Source organism: Tiliqua scincoides, chromosome 1 (assembly GCF_035046505.1).
Source record: "Tiliqua scincoides isolate rTilSci1 chromosome 1, rTilSci1.hap2, whole genome shotgun sequence".
NCBI lineage: Eukaryota > Metazoa > Chordata > Lepidosauria > Squamata > Scincidae > Tiliqua > Tiliqua scincoides.
The window spans coordinates 199,042,118-199,057,798 of NC_089821.1; the positions used below are offsets into that span (position 1 = coordinate 199,042,118).

The 15,681-nt window shown below is 42.3% G+C and overlaps 1 protein-coding gene and 1 pseudogene across 1 annotated transcript in view; both read left to right on the forward strand.

Moving 5' to 3' along the window:
* Positions 1–511: 511 nt before the first annotated feature.
* RFX6 (regulatory factor X6) overlaps positions 512–15,681 on the forward strand; it is a 41,461-nt gene continuing 26,291 nt past the window's right edge. Inside the window, exons 1-6 of the mRNA XM_066622732.1 lie at positions 512–665; positions 2,053–2,209; positions 4,471–4,594; positions 7,624–7,685; positions 12,516–12,593; positions 13,371–13,398. Of these exons, the coding sequence (XP_066478829.1) occupies positions 512–665; positions 2,053–2,209; positions 4,471–4,594; positions 7,624–7,685; positions 12,516–12,593; positions 13,371–13,398 (603 nt within the window). The remainder of the gene's footprint in view (positions 666–2,052; positions 2,210–4,470; positions 4,595–7,623; positions 7,686–12,515; positions 12,594–13,370; positions 13,399–15,681) is intronic.
* Positions 6,605–6,723, forward strand: LOC136637467 (5S ribosomal RNA; annotated as a pseudogene).

Below are 15,681 nucleotides of genomic sequence, written 5' to 3' on the forward strand. Positions count from 1 at the left end.
TAGCGTCTAAGCAAAGGATACAATCAAGAATGGGCTTCTACCTGCCTGTCAATCATCCTCTCCGCTCGTTCTTCTTCGCGCCTTGTATAACAACGCCACTCTCTGCACATGCTCAGAAGGCCATCGCGACCTTCCCATTCCAGGGCTCGGAGCCTGCCCCTGATCTGCAAATGGAGCAGGGATCGTCGTTTCCAGAGCCCACAGGTGGCGAGACCCGCCCAAGGATAAGGGGGGGCGGGCTTTGCTCTGCCCAGGCCGGCAGGGCATCCCGGCGCGCCGATCTCGGGGCTGAGCGGGCTGTTCTCGAGTCCCGACCAGCCTCCGCCTCCTCCCCCGCATAAAGGAGCCGGGCTGGAGCGCACCTGCCAAGGCACCGTCCCTTCGCCTCTGCCCGCGGTGCCCAGAGCCGGGGCTGCTCGCTCTGCAAGCGGAGTGGGAGCCCTGGGGACGCCCCCTCGCCTCTGACTGGCCCCCGGGTCCCCATGGACGGGGAGGGCGCCCGGCCCTGAGGATGGCCAGCTTCCTCGCCCAGGGGGACTGCTGCGCCGCCGAGCTGCTCGCCAAGGGCTTGCTGGTGGCTTCGCCCCGCGACGACGCGCTGCCCGGCGGACTGGCCCACGGGGAGCCGGAGCCGGAGCCGGAGCTCCGCGCGGGCATCAAGGCAGGTGAGTGGGCGGCAGGTACGCTCCGCACCTGCTCAAGGGGACGCTCGTGCCTGCCTGCCTGCCGGCCCTGGCTGGTGAGGGGTAACTCCCTGGGACTGGCATCCAGAAAAGATGCCCGGCTTGAACCCACCAATTAAGAAGCCTGTGGCCTGTCTGGACTGAGACTGACGTTTGGAAGGCGTTGATGGGAAGGAAGCTGACCCCCAAATCGTTGCAGCCTCCAGAGGTCCAGAGTAGCTGATGCGCTGCTACATTATGTCTTGTCCCATTATTGAAAGCCATTTCTGCCCAGCCCACAGGTGTACACGTTTGCTCCCTGTTGCGTATATGCAACGTTGGGCAGAAATGGCTTCAGTCCAAGTACAAGATGAAAGTGATGAATTATGCAATACTTTTCCCTGGGTTTGATGGCTATAGATGAGATGGAGAAAGCACTCAGAGTTAAAATCTCTGGCCATAAAATTCCAAAACAACTAGTTGTGTTTGATGAATCAAAAGCAGCGTTGCATCCTACAGTTGCTGTAGACACCATCAGGCATCCTAAGGAAAACTCCACCATTCCAAGGTGTGTCAAGATGGAGAAACTTTTATTTGTCACCTGTATATTTGTATGGGACTGTGGAAGCCAGAGTGCTCGCTCAGGATTTAAAATTACACAGAATGTTACCTTGTCTGTCTATCTGTCACTGATCCTAAACCGGTTTAATTAAGACAATGACTGCAGTTCTGTTCATGTTTATTCGAGAATAAGCACCATGGGACTCAATAGCGTGAGGTTGTAAATCTCCTGACTTTAATGGAACTCCCTATCAGCAAGATTAGTTACATCAAATTCTGCATCTGTCTGCCTGTCTGTCCAGTCATGAGATGGCATCTTCAAGGTCTAGCATTTGCTCATGCAAACATTTGCAAGTTTGCAAAAGCACAGAAATCTTCCATACAGTATTTACTGATTCATAACTGGCATTGTTTACTGGATTAACTCTTGTTACTATAGAATTATCTAAAATTTTGGAGTCCATCTGTATTTGGAAGATATGAATACAGTTGCCAAAATATGGAACCAACTCTTGTTGACTGTAATAGTACTTCCTGTTTTCATTAGACTTAAAAATACTTTAAGAAGAATCTCTCTCACCCCCCCGCCCATACTAATAGGCATAAACAAAATTTTGTCAGTGTCAATATCTTTGTGCAGAAAATTGCTCTTCACATCTTTTCTAGTCCCAGGGTTCTGAATGGCAAAGAAACCCAAGCCTGACATTTTAGGTACATTCCTAGGTAGAAATCTCACAACCCTCCCCCCCCCCGCCCTATAACCACCACCAAACACTGCACAGCTCACTTTGATTTATTGTCTTTTCTTTTTAAAACCTCTTGCACTCAGAAATTCTTTTTGGCAGCGAACCCCTTTCCTCAGAAGAGGAGGATGGAGAGACTCATGAAAGCAAGATAAAATCTCTGAGCAAACACTTGCCTACAAAGAAAACGATAACTCAGATTATGAAGGATAAAAAGAAGCAGACTCAGCTCACCTTGCAATGGTAAGCTGATTAGCTGTCCCAGAGTACAGATTCGGAGCACCTTTTCCTGCTATGCGTCATGATTTCCTTTCTTTTATTAGAGAGAAGCCACAATCAGAAATGGAATCCATAGTCAGTGTGAGCAAAATCTCCCAAATATAACATTTCCCTTGACAGTGTTGTGCAAAATGTGACAATTAATTAAGCTGAACTCTTATCTACTGTTGGACTGCAAGACAGAAAAGTGGGAGACTTGTCAGTCTCGTGTATATGAATATTTTATTGTTAGCCCCTGTATCTCATCATAACTAGATTGTGGGTTTTGTGGAATGGGCAGCCAAATCCATTGATTTTCTATCTAGACCTTTACATTAATAGCTATTTGATTTGAATTTCTCAAATGATACCAAAGTAAAAGCTCAACTAACTCAATATGCATTGTATGGGGGTGGTGGGTGGGTAAGTTGTTCTTCTCTGCACTGAGCACCTGTTGCTTTGGGTAAATAAAATCTTACATGCTTTCCGTACAGTACCATTGTTCCTGAATTTTCAGGATTAATTTCTGATTATGATGCAGTATGGCACAAGCACATACATGTGTGAATGTTCTTTGTTGTCATCCAAAATGACTGATTGTAGTGGCATCACCATACCTTCAAAACTGCACACACCATATGTGGAGAGGGGGTTGTACCCACTAGTCCTGTCCCTGAGCTCCACATGTTTCATTGAATGTGCAAAGAGGATTATGCACCCATACAATTGGGCACATGTAGATTTCTCCCCCCCCCCATGTGAGCAAAGGTCCGAATCATGTGTTCACTTGTATGTGTATGTGTATAAAGCTCTCTTTCACTGGGTGCAATTCCATTCCTGCATCCTGGGAATGCAGTTCTGAAGGTGGGAACAGGACTTATAGTGCTTTCTCTTTTGTTGTTGTATACATGGTATAAGCAACTAGGAGCCTCTGAGCCAATGTCAGGCTACTGAGAAATACCAACTGCCTTTCTCTCCATTTGCCAGCCTAGAGACCAAAGGTATATGGATACAGCGCTGATGACAAAAACAAAACAAAATAAATCTCTCAGGAATGGTCCTCATTAGACAAGAGAGGTTGGGGTACTGTCCTACAGCCCCTTACTCTCTGCTTAAAGTGGCCCACCCCAGTTTTTGACAAGATCTGTCTGCTAATATAACCCCTGGGCAAAGAGGCACCTTCTAAAATAGTGCCTGCTTTGTATGAAGCACAAAAAGAGGAAGTGTCCCTCTTCATCTTTGTGTAGCATCCCTGTCATGCTGGTGTCTCCCTTGTGTATTTTTGAAGACCGTGAACTCCTTTGAGGCAAGGAATCCTGTTCTTATTTGTTCTTATTCCTTTTGCAAAGTAAACGGGTTTGAGAACTTTTTTTGTTGAAAAGCTGTATATACTTTAAATAAATAAATAACGCTAGTCCTTCTGGAATCAGACTGTTAAACAAAAATGATCAAACCGTTCCAACTTTCTAAATTTAGGGGGTCTTGCACTCCAATTTATACTCTAACTAAATAAGCCTGATCAAACTATGCAAAATACTGAATTCCACGAAAACAAATGCATGGTAAAACTGTAATTATAGCAGATACATTCAGATTTTAAGGAGACTTGAGTGGTTGCGGTCCCTACCCTAAACTCATGCTCTATCCCCATGGAGTCTGGCGCTGTATTTACAGTACATGCAAGTGATAATGTACATGTCAGGATTTCCTGGGTCCTTTTCCTGAAGCAGCTCTCCCTGCAAAGCTTATTTGTATGCTTTCCCTTCTTTCCCACAAAGAATGACTTCAGAGAATATTGGATCTGGGCAATTGTTTTCCCCAAACATTTTGTCCCTCATGGCTGGTTTTTAACTTCTAAAAAATGGTGAGAGATCTGATGACAGATCTTCTACTGTCTGCCTTGGTCCCCAATTGACAATGAAATGTCTTTCTAGATTTAACAAGGCCTAGTGACTGGATAAACCTCAATGCATGCACACATCTGGCATGCACCTGTTTCTGGATTATCACAGCCATTAGGTGAAAGTTTCCTGTGATTCCAGTGGGGTTTCCAGACAATGGTGCTTAGGACTGGATTTTGGAGCATCGGAATATAAACTGAACCAAGGAATACTTTAGTTTGCTTGTCCAAGGCACAGAGGGAAGAAGAGCCTTCTTTAATAGAGCAATCACGGCAGCAAGAACAGACATTGAGAAACCCATAAGAAGCTTGTGGTGCTGTATTCCTGATTCTTTTTCATCCACAGGCTAGAAGAGAATTATATTGTATGTGAAGGAGTGTGTTTGCCAAGGTGCATCCTTTATGCACATTACTTGGATTTCTGCAGGAAGGAGAAACTTGAACCTGCCTGTGCTGCAACGTTTGGGAAGGTAAGGAATGTATTTGATCCACCTAGTTTTAATTTAATTGCCCCAAAGTAACCATGACTTTTGGAAGTCAAGCCTTGAGCTGCTTGACACTTTCATTGCAACACAACTGGACAAGACTTCAGTGACTTCATCATAAGAAAGATTATTTTAAATCCCACTTCCAGCAGGATATACTCAAAGCTTTTTTTTTTTGCTTTGCAACATGGAATCTGGAGATACTGGTAGGAAAGCAATGAATTTGCCATAGCGCAGGTGGAACTCTTCAGCTTCAGTGGTACAGGCTGTCAGAGAGTCAGTACTGAAATTAGCAAAAACTAAAAGGAATGTATCTTTTGTAATAACTAATTTGATGATATGGAACCAGTAGTGAAAAGAAAGTTTGACTGGGGAAGGTTGCCTGTAAACGTTTTCTTCTCCCCCAAACTTCCACCCACACTTTAATACTGACATCTTTTAATCAAAGTGAGAGACAGGCTTTCCAAATTAAATCCGAACCACTCAGGACTAGTGAAACTAAATACCAAGAAAGCTTCAGAGATCAGCTTCTTAAAGCACCCCTGATCTTTTCCAATTGTGTGGCAAAGCTGAAATACATTAGTTTAATGAAAATTGGGGGTTCACATCCCCTATGATTAAATTACCACAGTACCAGTAGAAGAAAATTAACTTTAAACAAGTATCTTTAAAAAGAAAAACAAAAAAACAAAACTGTATTGTAACCTTCTCTGAGTGTTGGCAATAGTAGGATTATCTGTTTCTATTAGCGGCTGGGCTTTCTGGCTCCAGTGTCAGCACTGCAGTTGGCCACTGTACTTGGGGATCTATTAAGGCAAGGACTTTTGTCTGCTTGAGTTTCTCCGTTTGCAAGTCAATTTCAGGGAGCAGCTTTGAACCAGGTAGGCTGGACCACAACAGAAAAAGTGCCACATCAACACACATGTTGGTTCCAATTTCAGCACTGCTTGTCTCAATCGACTGCTAAATAAATTGGTTGCCAGGTTGAACAACCTTGTTTTAAAACCAAACAGTAGTGCCTACGTGGCTTGTTGGTAACAGTTGGGCTACTGATGTCAGTTCTTCCAGAGATGTTACACATCTATTTATTTATTTAAAAGATTCGATCTCGCCTCTCGCAAACATACACCTGTCCTGTGATGCTAAATGCACTTTTGAATCTCTCTTGCCCCATTTGTGCAATGTGATTGGACGGTTATTTATGCGCCATAAAAATGGGAAGAGGGTCATTTTAAAATCAATTATGAATTTTAACCAAGTTTTACATTCAGATTACATAATGTGGTGAAGTAAAATGCAAACATCATGTATCAAAACACGTCTGGAATCTCTGGGCTTATCTCTAGTATAGCTCTAATGTGGCGTTTCCTCTCTCCAAGAAACCGCAGTTCTGTGATGAGATCTCTGTTTCAGGGAACTAACAAAGGATCTTTGCACCCTCACCAAGCAACAATTTTTCCTTAGGAGGAAGTTGTGATAGTTAAACCTGATATTGGGTTGTACTGTAGACCATATACCATGTGACATACCATACTGCACTTTATTACAATAAACAGACCACCTTTCTTCATTTAAAGCCTAGTCTAAATGGCTAGTCCCTGACAGCCGCAGACCTCTGCATGAAAGCTCCATGATGGCACCCCCCCTTCAGGCTATCACCGCCCCCCCCACTCACCAGAGGCTCATGGAGCCTCGCGCAACCTCCTCCCACACTGGGAAAACCTCTGTGAGGTTCCCGGCGCTATAAACTGTGCTTCTGGCAAACTGGAAGCACAGTTTCCACCCCTGTTGGGAGTCTCAGAGAGGCTAAAGGCCAGCATCTGGGGCATTTGCCCTGAGAAGTCTATGGCAGGTGTGCAACTGGTCCCTGACTTCTAGCATCCTGACAGATTACCCTACAACTGAAGGAGTACAGCTCCTATAGCTAGTCAGCACTCACCATATTTTGGGAAGAAAAGAAGCCTGGTTGTGGACTCCAAAGACATTAGGAACATTTCTTTCAGGACTGTTACCCTGCACATGCCCAATCTTCTCTGATCTTGGAAGCTAAGCAGGGTCAGGCCTGGTTAGTACTTGGATGGGAGACCGCCTGGGAATACTGGGTGCTGTAGGCTTATACCATAGTCTTTCGAGACTGAAGGTTGCCAACCAGAACCTGCTGAACAAGTTCCTAAAGAATACCATTTGATTTTGTGAGCTGTAAGTGAATGGGTTATGAAGACTGAGTGTGAAATTAGCAGTGAGCAGGATTGTGCATGAAGGCCATATAGGAGGGTTGGGTAGAGAGTTTAAATGGGAATTAACATCATAACAGTTCTGAGTTTCTGTTTTTTTTCTTTTCCCAATAGCATGCATACAATGCAACCTCAATTATTTGAACAACCCAGGTGGCCTCTCACTGGCAAGTCAAAAGGTACAGATAAAATGAGAGCATTACATAGGGTTAGTTTGGCACATCATAGTTTGGTATAATGTGCCTGTCTAGCCCAAATGAGCACCCTCATTTTATCTGTACTTGCTGATTTTGCTAGTTGCATTAGCCCTTCTTCAGGTGTTTGGAGCATGCCAATGATGTGCACACTGAGCTCCACCCTCTGCCCTCCCTGTAGCAAAATAGCAGAGAAATTCACCCCATGATCAGTGTTTGTCTCTGCAAATAAATGGCAATCACAGGGAGGCGGAGCTAAACGCGTATCGTTGGCACACTCTAGGAAGTCGTCACTCATTTGTCTCCCCATGGAGACAAATGCTTGAATGGAACCATTATGTACTTCCCAGGCTGTTCAGATAAATGAGGCTTTTGGATTATTTGCTATGATATACTACCAGTTGATCAGTATGGAGCTGCAAGTGTGCTCAGGGATAATCAACATAGCTAGAGATTTTTGATAATCAACATTGTGGAATTCTGTCATGTGTATTAATAAAATGTGCAACTCTAATGGTTTATCCTATAATCAGTGTTGCCTTTTAAACTTGCTAGTTCTAAGTATTTGATATTTGACTTCTTGCAGACTATTAGACAGAAATTCCCTCTTCTCACCACAAGGCGGCTGGGCACAAGAGGCCATTCAAAGTAAGGCACATTCCACAAATAGTTTTTATGAGCTGTGATTTCTTCATCTGTAAATGTCTATATTAAACCCTAAAACCTTTATTCAGGCAACTGGAATTCCTATATGTGATGGATGGAAAAATAGCCTTTAGAGCATATGGAAAGAAAACAGAAGGGCAGGATGGTTTGACCATTTCTGCAGATTCCTAATAGTTTGTTACTACTACTACTACTACTACTACTACTACTACTACTACTACTACTACTACTCGTAGTAGTACTACTCATGCAAGGAAAGCACCCTACAGGTAGACCACAGCTGCAGTACAAGGACATCTGCAAGAGGGATCTGAAGGCCTTAGGAGTGGACCTCAACAAGTGGGAAACCCTGGCCTCTGTGCGGCCCACTTGGAGGCAGCCTGTGCAACATGGCCTTTCCCAGTTTGAAGAGACACTTGGCCAACAGACTGAGGCAAAGAGGCAAAGAAGGAAGGCCCATAGCCAGGGAGACAGACCAGGGACAGACTGCTCTTGCTCCCAGTGTGGAAGGGATTGTCACTCCCGAATTGGCCTTTTCAGCCACACTAGAAGCTGTTCCAGAACAACCATTCAGAGCGCGATACCATAGTCTTTCGAGACTGAAGGTTGCCAACAACAACAACAACAACTACTACTACTACTAGTTTGTTTGTTACAATGATTTTCTTTGTTACTATGAGGTATTTCCCGGTTTGATAAATTTACTTTCAAAACATCATTATTGCCAGATGGCATTTTTCTGCTGAGGATTAATTGTTGAGGACAACTAATACTTTTTAACTAAAAAAATTCAAACCATTAGATTATTTTAAATTCCTGTTTTCATTTTATAAACCTGCCAATTTTAAAGGATAAACTTCTTCGCTGTTTGCAAATCAGTTTGAACTGAGAGTCATTTACACAAAAGGCTATACAGTACTGTGATCCTCAACAGTAAATGACTCTCAGTTCAATTTAAATTTTAAAGCATGTCTCTGACAGCTTTTTCTGCACACTAGTGTGTGCACAGAAGGCTTGTGCAGACTGTCATACTTCTGTCGGTGGAGGTGGGAGGCTCTGTGCCTGCATGGTGGCCTCAAGTCCCTGTGTGAGCAGCTGAAATAATTTCATGCACAGACTTTGTGGCCATCTCTAGGTACTTAAAGCTACCCCCACTACAGAAGCTTGGGCAGGCCAAGATATTCTTGAAGCTCCTACATCTGCACCAAATCCTGGTGAAAGGGGTAATTGGGATGACAAGCTTCATGCAAGAAGTGGTCAATATGGCAATCTAGCCACAAAGAGATAGCAACAGAAACAGGTAGATGTCATGGTTCCTGGAGTGAACAATCCAACTGTGTGGGTTGACTAGAACAAATGGCTCTTTAAAAAAAAAAAATCTTTTTATGAATGAATTTCACCATTTTGCAACTGCAATAATAAACCATATTTTAAAATAACAAAGAGCAATTTTTCTAGCTGCAAAGAGGGAACTGTAACTGAAAGTCTTGCCACATACACACAGACATAGAGAATGAACAGGGGAAAACAAATTAATTAATCAATTAAAATATTTTTTTTTTTTTTTTTTGTAAAGGGGTGAGCAGAGGTAAAAGCAACTATGGTGCTTAAAGGGACAATAGCCATGAAAAGCTTCCATAGCATGCTGGGGTGGCTTTTTGGATTGATTTGAGACAATGAGGTCAGCATCAGGAGTTGTGATCATGGGCTTGCGTAGTAATGATGACATCCTATTCTGATAACTATTGTTGAAGGAAGGACTCTTCATATTCTGCTAAATGAAATGGAATGGGTATTTCTATTTGGGGATGAAGGAAAATATTTTTCTGCAGGCCTGATCCTCCCTGTTTGCTTCTGGACCTAGGTAGATACAATCTAGGCATATGGCGAGCATTGAGCTTGTGTTTGAACTCCCCCAAGCTTGTGTTTTCTTCCAACTATGTGGGAATCACCTCACAAAACTGCTCACAAAACTTTAATGTTCATAATGTTCAAAATGGTACTACATGCATCTCACTTACGACCCAATCATGGTCCTTCACAATTAGTAATTAACATGAAGACAAGGTCCTTGACTTCCTACTGTGCAAGTTGTGGCATAATTCACACTTATTTATCCTAATGTTGTGGGAAAATACTAAGTGATGATTTATGAAAGTATTTTTGTTTTTGTTTAAAATATATATTTCAATATGTGTCTTTTAATAAAGTTTAGTTCTATGAACTATATTAATGTTATTAAATGTGTCTCTGGCTAGATGAAGATAAATAACCAGTCCTTAACAATCTCTATATTTTAGTCCCAAGGTAGGCTTGGGTGCAATTTGTTGTGGTGTCACTGTGCTGGGCAGTGGCATAGCTAATGATTGTGTAGCCCGGTGTCAAGCTCAAAATGTTGCCCCAGAAGTGATGTCACAACCAGAAGTGACATCACACCCAAGCTTTTTTAAAGGTGAAAATTGGGAGGAACCCACCTCCTCCCCCCAGCAGCTCACCACCCGCTTGCTCTGCTGCCTCCCCCCAGTCAGTGGCATAGCTAAGGCATCCATCTACAAGCTGGGGTCAAAGAACATTTTGTAGCTCCCCCACATGATAAAATCAAATTTAATTAAGTAAATAAATAAAATGTTAATGGTTTCATGCTGTATCATAATAACATCTCATTGGCACTCAGAACAATCAGTCTCATAGGTCAGTTTGGAGTTAAGCAAATCCACTTTTTGTACCACAAGGCAGTTATTTTTTCATTTTCTGGTTAATTGGTCATAACTTTTGATAGAATACAGATATTCCAGTGCAGTTTGGTTCATTGCATTCTGCATTAAATTACCTTTCCAAAGATATATAACATGATGGTATTATTCATAAATACTCACAATTTTGGTCACTAGTGTCAAGCTCAGCTTGTTACCCCCCTAAAGCTTGATGCCCGGTGCAACTGCTACCCCCTGCACCCCCTTAGCTATGCCACTGGTGCTGGGTTCCAGGGAACCAAAATATACCCATCTTCTCTTGCCGGCCATGCTTGGGAGCATCAGGGGAGAAGGAGATGGCAAAAAGGGGAAGTGAAGAAAATACACAAACAAATGGAATGCAAGGAAAAAGAGTTCTTTCCACATCATGGTGCCCATAAAATTTCACAGGCAGTTATATAGTGGAAGCAGTGCCCCCAATCCAGAGAAAGTTGGTCACCTAATCCCAATGAAATCAATGTGACAAGTTAGTTGTAGTTCTTCAAGAAGTTGTAGACTTCTACAATGAATTTTTGCAAGCTTTAGAAGCAACCAACTTTTTCTGGATTGGGGCCAAGGGTAATGTGCAGACACTGCTGCTGCTGACAGATAAAATGTGCATGTGTCATGGGGTACGTACATCGTGGGCCATTATGCCTCATGTTTCAGTTTAATTTCTTTGTAGACTTTGATCAATGCTAAATCTTAGCTTCCCTTCTTCATTTCTGAAAAGCATTATCTTATTTATTAAAAATGATTTAGTGGGTTAATAAAACTGATATGGCAGCTGGCCTTGTGATAACGAATTATTTCAGGTCCCTGAGCAGCTTAATCCTATCATTGCTTTATCAGCCATTATTTGTGTCAGCATATGCTCAAGTCAAGGCGACTTGCTGCCCAGGAACATATGTTAGTGCACACAGGAGGGGAGGGGCAAAGAAAGTGCTTGATTCTGTTTCTTCCTAGAAATCTTGCTGAAAAAAACCCAAGGATTATCAATGCAGCTTTTAGATTTTTTTTAAATTTGCAAATGTTTCTAAAGTTTTTAAAGATGAGAATACAAGAAAAACACCTCTAGACACTAAAATAAACAGATCCAATCAATTTTCTCCCTCCTACAAATCAATTTTCAATCCCTTCCTCACCCACTCTTATTCAATGCCATATTTTATACAATATTTTATAATGTTTATATTATACATATACAAATGCCATTAATTGTAATATGCAGCATAAAATGAAATATCTGAAGATCACAATGTCAGTGAATGACTAGAATTTAAACCTTGTGATTAGGAACTGGTTTGGATCTTCCAGTCCCATGTGATTATCCATAACCAGGGACTGTGCTCTCTGGGGGGGGGGGTTTAGAGTGATGCTGTCTTGCTTCTCCATGCACATTGAACATCTGCTCGAAAATATCATCCAGACCTGTTCTGTAAAAATTCTGTCTCTAGATCCTTGAGCTTTTGAATCTAAGTGCTAAGATGAAGTATAAAAAGAGATCAACATGTTTGTTCTGCTACTTTCTTGTTGCTGATGAGTTGCAATTATAGGTTGGCATAAGCAGAGAAGCAGAGAACATTGTGATGTGATGAGAGTGCAAGTAAATGGTAATCAGCATTATGGAGGGAAAGGGAGCAGGTGCTGCTGCCCTTTTTTGTGTTTATCATACTATCCAGTTTTGCCCCTGCAAGACCTACAGAAAGGCAGATGCTTACCCCTCATTCAGTAAATCTCTAACTGCATCTACGTTACTGGGTCTTCATTCACATTTCCTAGTCATGGACTTTGATTCATCAAAACCTAGTTCTGCAAAACCTGCCCCGTTCTGCCCACCCTTCCTCTCCCCACACCCTGTGCAATCCTGTTTGGGGCAGCAGGTGTCTGAAGTTTGCTGCAGTGTGGAGCTAATCACTCACTGCTTCTGGTGGTAGCCAGTCCACTCACTCTACCATGTCGTGTTCATTCTGGTAGCACTAGCCGCTGTTAGAATTGGGCAAAAGATTGTTTGTCTTTATTTTTGTGTATGCTCTTTTTAATAACCTGTAAATGTAATTGAGTGTTTTCCCCCTTACAGATACCACTATTATGGCATAGGCATTAAAGAGAGCAGTGCATATTACCACTCTGTGTATTCTGGGAAAGGTTTGACAAGGTATGGCAAAATAACCTTCGGACATGTAGCCGAGAGATTGTTGGATGATGATCAGAAATCAGTCTCACACATGTGTGCACTATATATTACCTGATAAGATGAGGTGATGATCCAAGTTTGATTTATTGGCAAAAATTTCTCGCCCTATAGGTGAGTGTCTACGGTACTTGATTACTAAATGATTGATGACTGTCAATCAAACTGACTGTTGAAGTGCACTGTGTTTGAGGTGACATGAGATGATATGAAGTTTCAGCTTTCTGCCTATGGCCTTGACAGGATTGGGCTGTAAGAAAAGGGGCACAATTATCTGGTTGTTTGTATCACTCTTTCCATCCCACTGAATTAGCATTACATTTTTTTTTTTCAAATTGTGGTATAATGCCTAATCTAGACAAGAAGTCAAATGTGCAAGTTGCATTTGCATCTCATGTTTTGTTTTTCTTTTGTAATAGCAACTGCAGAGAGCCCTAATCCACATTGGGGCAGTGGTGTGTGGGAAAAGGGTTCCCCCGCACTGCAGCCCTGACAAAGTTACAAACAGCAGATAACAGTTCAGAAGGCGATTCATAACAGAACTATAATGTGCGTGTGGTGGGGGAAGCTAAACCCTCTCTCCCCTCATCATGATCCCAATCTGGATTGTGGCACCCTGCAAGTTCTGTTTACAAACACTATCCAGGCAACACCAATACAGCGCACATATTTAACATGATCATCTGGTTTAGGTGTGATGTGCTATGGTAAACTAAAAATGTAATCTCTTGATTTCCCAAGGTTTTCAGGAAGCAAGCTGAAGAATGAGGTGAGTAATGTGCTCTGTTGTTTTATTTGTTAGGTGAGGATTCATTTGTAATGAGAGAACCTTTAATGTTCAGAGAGCCGAGAGCCAATCAATGGTAGAAGCCCCACTTCTTTGAAATAGCAGAATGACTGTATACAGCGCTGCCCAGCCCTATGAAATTTTGGCCAGTTCTTTATATACCTTGAGAAGTCTGTAAAATACAGTCTTGTTTCAGAATGATTTTTGCCTTTGAGAATCCAGTCTGATCCTCGAGATTGTAATGATTGCTGAGATAACTCTTCTCATGCCTGTTGGTTGTTAGATGGTTGTTTTATGAAATTGTTTGAGAAATACTCACAAATAGTCATTTGTGCCCACTGAGTTTCAGTGTGACTTGTTCTCTAGTAAGCCTCTTCAGGAACACAGCCTAAAGTGACTTCCTTGAGATTACAAGTGTATCATGCTCATGCCCAGTGAAATCAATGCTGGAAGAGTGACAGTGTGTGAACTGAGCCACCCAATATCAAGTCAGTGGATGTGGGTATATATGTTCATCCCCACCAGAAGGGGGAGCAGTAACCATAAAGGCTTGTGGGTTGCTTTCTTCCACTTTGACCAGACTTCTCATTAGTTTCTTTTTTCATCTTGTTCTCCCTGTGTAACAATGTCTGCAGTTCTTTTGTTGTTGCGGTAAAGTTCTTAACAAAGCTCAGCTTCGCTTCACCAATTGATTCCCTCCACTTTGCTAACTATCTGTTGTCTTCCGCTTTCAGTAGAATGCTCTTCTAATCTTGACTTTATGACTATGAATGACTATCCATAGGCACACCAAGGTTCCAAGATAAAATGTGTCTACTATATTACTGTGTTTATAATAGATTCAACCAAGTAGCTAGCAGACATTCCCAATAGAGACAACAATACTGCTGTGTGAGCAAAAGGAACATTTGTGGGTCACTGATCATCCCCATTTATAGTCCTTTGTGATCTCTGAAAAACTGCTTTCTAGGGTTATGACCCTCTGGAACCAGTTTTTGGAAGTCACTGAGAGCTGAGGTTCCCTCATGCAGTGGATATTTGGGTTCAAGCCAATGAAACTAGTCATATCACTAATTACTCATGCAGCACTTCTTGTATGTTGTAATTTTAGCATTCAAATTGGACTATCCCTATCAAATTGGACTATGGACTGTCAACAGCCTGAAGGGATTGTTTGTTAACTGTGCCCATTTTAGAGATGGAAAAATCAAGAATCATCAAATTGTTTTATTTTGCTTATATCGGTGTGCTGTTCTTCCTCCCTGGAACGGTGTGTTTGTTCTGACATTACCTGGGCAGCCTGGAAGTAGCTGCAGTGTCGCTTTTTTCCAAGCCACTGGGTAATGTCAGAATACCTTGGTAAAGTGAGACACATGCAGTTCTTTCCCATGCTAACACTGCACCAGTTTCAGGAGATGGGGGTTATGGTATTTTTGATCTTCTGGCAAACTATCCCCCAGGTAGCATGAGTGAATAATCTGAGTATCATAGGGAGCTGTAATTGATAGCACTTGCACCATTATTTCAATCAGTCCCAGCAAGAAATTATTTTCACATTTATTTTTGCAGGCAAAAGGACTAGAAACTTGTTTTGTTCAAAATGGAAGTTGTCATCCTCTTCACTGTACTTGGTTCTGTGTACAGTTCTAATAGTATGCTTATATGAGATTGTAGAATATGTTTTCCCCCTCTACACCCCAATTTGGCTAGACCAGTGTTTCTCAAACTATGGGTTAGGACCCACTAGGTGGGTCGTGAGCCCATTTCAGGTGGGTCCCCATTCATTTCAATATTTTATTTTTAATACATTAGACTTGATGCTACCATGGTATGTGACTGTATTTGGGCTGTACTTTTAACAGGCTACTATGTATATGCTTTAAACAATGATAGTAAAAGGGACTTACTTCTGGTTAAGTGTAAGTAGGATTGCCTCCTAGGATTGTTAAAAATTTTCCTGCTTGATGACGTCATTTCTGGTCATGACACCACTTCCAGTGGGTCCTGACAGATTCTCATTCTGAAAAGTTGGTCCCGGTGCCAGTGGTGTCGCTAGGGGGGTGCAGACCGCACCAGGTGACGTGCCGGGGGGGTGATGCGCTAAAATTGTGGCATTAGGAGCTACCCCATCATGATATATACCTTTGGATGCGGAATTTCCAGCGGAATGCAATGCAAAAAACCAGAGTGAAATAGCTCCTTTTCTTCAAACGTTACGGCCAAAAAAACTGGAAGGAAAAAATGCATGGAGCCCAATGGAAAGTG